The sequence below is a fragment of the Aedes albopictus genome, chromosome 2 (assembly GCF_035046485.1).
Source record: "Aedes albopictus strain Foshan chromosome 2, AalbF5, whole genome shotgun sequence".
Lineage (NCBI taxonomy): Eukaryota > Metazoa > Arthropoda > Insecta > Diptera > Culicidae > Aedes > Aedes albopictus.
Genome location: NC_085137.1, coordinates 418,880,118 through 418,888,388, shown reverse-complemented (window position 1 = coordinate 418,888,388; position 8,271 = coordinate 418,880,118). Strand labels below are relative to the sequence as shown.

The 8,271-nt window shown below is 39.9% G+C and overlaps 2 protein-coding genes across 2 annotated transcripts; one reads left to right on the top strand and one right to left on the bottom strand.

Moving 5' to 3' along the window:
* Positions 1-250: 250 nt before the first annotated feature.
* On the bottom strand, positions 251-992 carry LOC109426766 (complex III assembly factor LYRM7). Its single transcript, XM_019702303.3, has 4 exons — positions 835-992; positions 636-779; positions 491-572; positions 251-425 (listed from the first exon to the last, which is right to left on the bottom strand). The coding sequence occupies exons 1-4, from the start codon at positions 853-855 to the stop codon at positions 319-321; spliced, it is 354 nt and encodes a 117-aa protein (XP_019557848.3). The 5' UTR covers positions 856-992; the 3' UTR covers positions 251-318.
* A 315-nt stretch (positions 993-1,307) lies between these two features.
* LOC109417810 (ATP synthase subunit e, mitochondrial) lies at positions 1,308-2,351 on the top strand. Its single transcript, XM_019691982.3, has 3 exons — positions 1,308-1,479; positions 1,703-1,859; positions 2,136-2,351. Exons 1-3 carry the CDS (start codon positions 1,435-1,437, stop codon positions 2,180-2,182), a joined length of 249 nt encoding a protein of 82 aa, XP_019547527.1. The 5' UTR covers positions 1,308-1,434; the 3' UTR covers positions 2,183-2,351.
* The last annotated feature ends 5,920 nt before the right edge of the window (positions 2,352-8,271 follow it).

Below are 8,271 nucleotides of genomic sequence, written 5' to 3'. Positions count from 1 at the left end.
TGAAGAAATTTCTGAAAATATACCTGGATAGTTTTCTAAATAAATCTTTTGATAAATTTCTGGAGGAATCCTTCAAATGGTTTCTAAATGAATTTTAAACAAAAGTATGGAGGAATTTCTGAAGCAATTCATGGTAAATTTTCCAAAATATTCTCTTTTGAAAATTTTCAGAAAAGTAGCTCAAGTGGAATATTTAAATTGATTCCTGAAACTGAAAAAAATCCTAGGAGAAACTGAAATACAGAGCAACGAAGACACAGTCAATTTATTTTACTATTTTACTTTTATGTACAAATTTTGTGTAACAATCTCGGGTCATTACTTTTTACCGCCCCCGCATTTCTTCATCCTCGGCGGTGGCAGCTCAGCATTCGGATCAAACATGACGTTATCAACCTTTTTCGTATCACTAGTGATTTTGGCGTCTAAAACAATAATTTTCAATTTTAAAAAACATTAAAAATCAATGTCAGATAAAAAAACAACTCACGATAAACGTTGTCATCGCCCTTCACCGCCTGGACCACTGTGCTGCGCAGTTCAATATCTACATCGCGGGCAATTTTAAGTTTCTAAAAGTTGGAATTGCTGAAATAAGTTATATTTTTCTAAAGAATTTATAAACAAAAAATCACCTCCTGAATGTCCTTTTCCTCGCGGATATCTTTATTCTTCAGAAATTCTTCCCGAATGCGCTGCCGAGCCGCCTCGATGGTACGCTGATCACCGGCAAACACCTGATCTTTGGTGCGCTGAAGCGTTTTGTACCATTTCAGAGCCTGGTGGATAAAATTATATGAATGAAAACGGACGCAAAAGCTTGCTAATAGTTACCTCTCGCCTTAAGTTACTCATAATTGTAGATTTTAGTTGAATTTATTGCTTAAAAACTTGATTAAAACTATCGCTATGCGCTGTACGTGAAATTTCGAACAAATTTTGTTTTTGTTTTGGCGTTGTGTAACAAATTCCCATGACAGATATTACAGGCGATATGAGGCGGGCAAACTAGATCCGTAATTTGATTGCATCGTTGGTTGAGTTATTTCTATTGTATTATTAACAAAACATGAACTTTTAGTGTTTAAGTTTACGCTAAATATATCCCATCAAACAATGAATGCTGTTTTAACATGATTTTATTCTTCTAAATCATGTAAAAATGGAAATTTCGCATTCATTTCTTGCACAACTCGGTGTCGAGCGGGATCCATCAGGGCGAGATTTCATCGTTGAGCGACGCACACACACAACCGACCAAACGCGAGGCTAATCGCGGTTTTGACGTTCTCCCTCTTTCTGTTTCTGGCACTTCGCTGCCCATCTGTCAGATCCGACACGACATTTGCCGTCTTCTCGCAAAGTGTGGAAATTTTAGGAGGAAAAGTTTCGTTCGATTTTCCGTATCAAAAACCTTAAATTTATCCCCGAAAAATGGCAGATCTCGGTGCTCCAGTTCGCGTCTCCCCGCTGATCAAGGTAAGGTTTGCGAAAAAGCCATATTTCTTCCGATTTTCGGTATCAGTTGCGTCGCTTTTCATTATGTAATGTTTGCTGCTGATGGCTCTTCCGAGCGGGATCCGGAGAAGTTTTCTGGAAGAAAGGTGGATCATTTGGTGATCTTTTCGTCCGGATCTCACTCTAGTCAGGAATTTCAGTTCTTAAGACGCCTCTAATTTGTTTACATTTGCATTTATTTCAGTTCGGTCGCTGGTCGTTCCTGGCCATCGGTGTGGCGTACGGTGCCTACCACCAGCAGCGTCTGGCCAAGCGTGAAGTCGGTATTCGTGAGGTTGAAGCCCAGCAGAAGGTCATCCGTGACGCCAAGCTGGCAGAGGAGAAGAAGCGCCAGCAGGCAGGTCAGTATTTCAGCCAATTTTACTAACAAAAAGTTGCCGAAAAAACTTTGGCAAGATCCACAGAATGTCAGAATTTATCCAAACCGAAGTTCGGTAAATCTAAAGAAGTTCAATGATACTAAACCATTGTTTAGTAAGTGCGGACATTGGTAAACAAATCATGTGTTATGCTTTATTTACTAAACCTTAGTGAAATTTAACGCAAACCGTTAATTTCTAGCTTTGAGAAATCATGCCATCTTCCACTCATCATGATCTTTCTTTCCCCCTTTTCAGAGGAAGCCAAGGCCATCGCTGAGCTGTCCAACCCGGCCAAGAAGTAGGAATCTGCGGGAATTTATTGTTAGTCCCTTATTTTTTTTTATTTCTCCTTCAACTCGGATCGAAGAACGAATTCAAACAAAAAATGTAATTTAATTTTCACTGCCATCCAATGGATGGCGGTAACCAACCAACGCAACTGTGAAAATAAAGGATAGTAATAAATTCTGAGCGGAACGTTTTATGTTTGTTTCTCCTTTGTCATTCGAATTATGTCGTTCATAATGTGAAATTTTATTCAAGAACTGGTTTTGTAATATGAAGCTAGGAATATTCAGCACATTCCTTTGTCAGATAGCGTTTAAAACTTTTTGCCGGAGAAATTTTTAGATACACTTGATTATAATGATTTTTGAGACATTTCCTGGGTGAGCTGAAAGCACGATTCCTCGGAGTCCTAGATGTTTCTGGTAACACTTCAGTTAAAGAACGTACTAGTATTTCCAATAAGAAATGCTGAGCAAATGTGTATCTGGATCGATTAACGCAACACTACCGACCGATCAAACGTTTGGGATCACTCACTCAAAAAACATTTTCCAACTCGCAATCGATACAATCACCCGACCATCAACAGAAAACAAAACCACGTTCTGATCGACGGTAAATTCTTCTCGGATATAATCAAGCCCAAGTAACCAAAAGTTCAGATAAAAGGGTACTTTATAAATAAAGCAGCTTCATTCTTAAGTAATTTTGGAACTTGAAAGCTCACATAAGCACGCTGGATTGCCTGCTAAGCAGCTTCTGACAGAACTTTGACTAAATTCATGCAGAAACAAAAAAGGTTTGTGATTCATGTCTGGAAATTGCTTCTGATAATTATATATTCACACATGTCGCGCTATGTAGATTTGAACTGGATCCATGGATCCATGACACTTCCTTTGCTAACCGTAAAAATCCGCATTTATCCTCAGTTAGCAGCGGTTAGCGACGGTTTGGAATGGATAAATGCGGATTTTCCGGTTAGAAAAGGATATGTTATTCCTCTTGACAGGATCCAATTTTTTTTTGCTCAAGCCTAGTATTGTCGGGCCGCCACCAAACCGGACTTCGCACAATCAAGTCGCGACGCGACCCAACTCGCGACGTTTTTGAATCATGTTAAAAGTAGTGCGCATCCTTCCCGTTGTTGTCAGCAACACAGCGCACTAGATGCGAAACAGATGCGACACTTGTGGTCCAAGGAAATGGCAATTTTTGATTGAATGTCTGTCCTGATTCCAACCGGATAGACAATATTCATTGATTTGATAAATTGATATTTGTCTTTTATTCGTGTATGCTTAAACAGTTGTTTTGTGTAAAAGAAGTAAATTTAATCTTCATTGAAACACAATGTTACTGAACTTAACTATGAACTTAAAAGTTCCGACAAAGTTCTGAGTAGCATCTTAAGCAGCTTTAAAGTTCTGCGAAGTTCAGACAATGTTCCAAATGGAACTTTCTGGCTGCTTAAATGGCTAACAATGAGCCTTGCCGGAACTTGTGACCGAAGTTCCAGCAAGGCTCATCGTTAGCCTCATAAGCAGCCAGAAAGTTCCATTTGGAACTTTATCTGAACTTCGCGAAAGTTGAAAGTGCATTTTGTCATGGGAAACGGAACTTTTGGTTACTTGGGTTGGGTGTTAAGCGCCCCCCCCCCCCCCCCCCGATTACCGACGCTCCATACACTAGGCGCCCCACCGCCTTTTGCAAAATTGGGAAAAAACCCCATCCTTGGCGCCACTTCTGTGCACGGACCTGACTCGGTCTACTAGAGAAAACTCCTGTGAACCGCACATCAACACACACCTTATTGTTTCCAATTTTGGTGAACTGGGACAAAGTTGTCCTTGCTCTAAGTGATCTTACAATTGCTTGTAATTTTTCATATAGGACATTTTCCACGAAATTCCTTTCCCGAGAAGAGTGGACATCTGGATATCTGGAAAGAAGTATTTCAGACGGCATCGTATGCTACACTGATGGCTCCCTTCTCAAAGGTCGGGCAGGTGCTGGTGTTTATTCTCGTGAGCTAAGGCTGTATCAGTCTTACTCACTTGGTAGACATTGCACCGTTTTTCAGGCCGAAATCTTTGCTCTTATGTGCGGAGTGCAATCAGCACTTCAGCAGCACGTAATGGGCAAAGTAGCCAGGCTGCTATTAAAGCACTTGCTTCGGCCAACTCTAGGTCGAAGATAGTTATCGCTTGTCGAACTCAAATCGAGGAGCTGAATTCAGCAAACGCTGTTCACCTTGTATGGGTACCTGGCCATTCTTCTAGCTCGCACTGGAGCATCACATGTTGGGTAAAGCTTCAGATTCACACCTGGGCTCAACACAGACAATACCGGAAGAGTCATGTCGTCAAACCAAATTGTATTGTACTGAGCCATCTCCAAGGGTGGTGAAATATCTTACAAATCTGTCAAAGCAGAATTGCAGCATTCTGGGCAAAGCATTGACTGGCCACTGCCGACTCAGCTATCATATGGCGAATATTCAGCAAGCTGATTCATTTCCATTTGCATGTGATAGCTGTGAATCCGATTATGGAACTTCGTATCTTTTGATATGTAACTGTCCAGTTTTTTTTTTTGCGCAACTGCGTTTCCGAGTATTCGGTAAACACTTATTGAGTGAAACGGACTTCAGACTGAATCTTCAGGATATACTGTTTTTCTTAACTCGCTGTGGTAAAGAGTTATAGGCTCTCTTTCGCTTTATGCGTTATTACACGGAAAAAAATCCATTCCCAAGACCATGAATATGACTCATAGTTTCCCGATATTTTTATGATTTTATGTTATAAATATACACCATGATTAAATTTTATGAACTTATGATTGATTTCACCATAACGCTATGCACCCGTTATTGCTTTGGCTTTCGACGACCAAAAATGGAAAATATAATCATGAAGCTATGATTAAATAAGCTGGGATCATGAGTAGCATTCATGAAGCCAAGAATAATTTTCATAAACCTGGATGCAGATCCTGATGCTTTACCACCAGATTCATAAAATTATGGTTTGGTGAGGTAGAACCATGCATAGAATTCATGGAATCAAAAAATACTTTTATGATTCCGTCGTCGTCGGACCTATATGCTTCTCAGTCAAATTCATAAAATCATGATTGAGGGAGATGGAACCATGCATAGAATTCATGGAATTAAGAATTACTTTTATGATTCCGTCGTCGTCGGACCTCAATGTTTCTCAGTCAAATTCATAAAATCATGGTTAAGGGAGATGGAACCATGCATAGAATTCATGGAATTAAGAATTACTTTTATGATTCCGTCGTCGTCGGACCTATATGCTTCTCGGTCAAATTCATAAAATCATGATTGAGGGAGATGGAACCATGCATAGAATTCATGGAATTAAGAATTACTTTTATGATTCCGTCGTCGTCGGACCTATATGCTTCTCAGTCAAATTCATAAAATCATGGTTGAGGGAAATGGAACCATGCATAGAATTCATGGAATTAAGAATTACTTTTATGATTCCGTCGTCGTCGGACCTCAATGTTTCTCAGTCAAATTCATAAAATCATGGTTAAGGGAGATGGAACCATGCATAGAATTCATGGAATTAAGAATTACTTTTATGATTCCGTCGTCGTCGGTCCCAAATGCTTTTAATTAGATTAATAAAACGATGCAAGCTAAAATCATAAGAAAATAAAATACGTGATATCAGAGCCCTTTTCTATGATTTTGGGACCTATCCATCATCCTTTTTCTATGAGCAAGCAGCACTTTTTAGTTGGCCTCTTGTTAGTGAAGATATGTAATGTTCAAATATAAAAGAGAACAACAATGATCGAACTCAACGGATAATCATATTTAGCTAGTTTATTATTTTTGTCTTTGGCACCTACATCCAACAGGCTAAGGATGCCCTCCAAACCACATCAATTGTTCACTAGTTCACATCACTTGCTGAGTCTCCGAACTCGTCGAACGATGGATAAACCGGAAAAATAGAGAGAATTACCAAAAATTAACGCGCGATTCTCACTTTACTTCACCCTCCGTACATAAACTCGGAACTACGACGGATGGCACAACGAAAACGCGAACTGGGCACTGTTTACTTTTTGCTCGTTTACTTTTTTGTCAATCAACTCCCAACAACCTGCCGAATCTTACGGACACACTGTTTCGATGTTCCATTTCCTCATATATGCACATTTATTACTCTAACCAAATAAAAACTTTGCAAAAATAGCAGGTTCAACTTTTTCCACATGTCTGTGCTGGACGACCGCGCGATTTATATAATTGCATATGGCAGATAAGTGTAACGCTAGGAAGCGACCATGAATATAATTTATGAAAATGCTTGTTTCTATTCATATTTCTGGTCAACTCATTCATGATATTATGAATTTTAATTATGATATTATGAGGGGAATGGAGTTTTTTCCGTGTACAGTGCCCTTTTCTGGGCGCTGTTTGAACCCGTTGTGGTACGCTTATGCGTTAGTACCCTCTTCCAGGGCATTTTTCCTATTTCCCTAGAATGATTAAATAGGCTATTATATTATGGCGATGGCACAAATGTCCCAAATGGAGGATAACGTGCCTCTGGAGCCGGCCTTCTGATACATGATGATAAGATTGTATAGAGATCTTGAATTATTTTTTTGTGTTTTAAAGAGTTATAATTATTTTTAAAATAGCAAAACGTATAAATAAACGTAAGTATAAACGGGAAACTTCAAATAATAAAAATGGCATTTTCCATTTAATTTTATATAATATAAGGTACACCGGGGCAAGTTGAAACGGGTGGGGCAAGATGAAACAGCGGGTTAATATGATGTTTTTTAATGAAGATAAACCATTTGATCGCCATAACACATAGTTTTTGATTCATACAATCTTTTGGTGAAGGATAAATTTCCAAATTGTATTGAAATCTATTTCAAAACTTCGTGTTTCATCTTGCCCCACCCGTTTCAACTTGCCCCGGTGTACCTTAGGGTGACAAAGGGTACTATCGGCAGGTTTGTTCTCTTCGTCATGGGGTTTGCTTCCAAAGGGACTTCCAGTATTTCTGGAGCAACATTTGAAAAGGGCCTACAAGCATTGGTAAACAAGGACTTCACACGTCGCTCCTGAGCCCCCCGCTATTCACAAAAACTAAGACCGTTATCAGATAAAGCAAACATCGATCTTTCGGATAACGGTGTTCATTTGCGTGGGCGGGACACAACTTGGGGCAAGACACTGTGCTGGAGAGTACATTTTTCTTCACAGAGTTGCTCAGAATTTCTCCGGATTGCTCTCGTTTGTACTTAAGTGTTGCCTGATTTATCGCAAAATCAAAACAATATTGCCCGCTATCTCGCTTTTCTTGCAGTTTAGGCACAGACAAACAGACATACTACTTAGAAGAAATTTGATCAAAAAACATCGTTACGCATCACACTAGCACCCTCTATAATGCACAATCCGAAGCATTCGTTTGCAGGTGTACTATCCCTCGGCTCGATGTAATAATTTAGCAGGTGACGACTCCCCCGTGCCGTTACACATTCATGAAAGATGAATAAAAGTTCATGATTGAGTCATTTTATGTAAACATTGATCGGCATCGCGTTCATTTCTCTCCAAAAGTGAGATGTTATGTAGAAACAGCAGCGCCACCATGACACATGCGAACACAGTCCGAACCACACTAAATTTTCAAAATGACCGTTAAATCGTGCGACGATTGCGATTTGAGTGGTATGTCTGTTTGTCTGTGGTTTAGGGGTTTTTTTCAACAAATTTCGTCGATCATTGGTGAAAATGGGTGAAAAGAGTTACTCCGAATTTCTCAGAGTTACTCTCGTTTGCACAGTGTGTTGCCCCTAGGGACACACTTATGAAAAACCAAAAAAAATCTTAAAATGGTGCAGACTCAAGCCCTTGCACAAGGGGGGGGGGGAGGGGGGGTTGTTGTGGTTGGGTGTTAAACTCTCCCCATTACCGACGCTTCATACACTAAGCGCCCCTCCGCCTTTTGCCGAAATTGGGATAAACCCCTCCCTTGGCGCCACTTCTGTGCACGGGCCTGTGCAGACTGGATTCGATCCATGGACG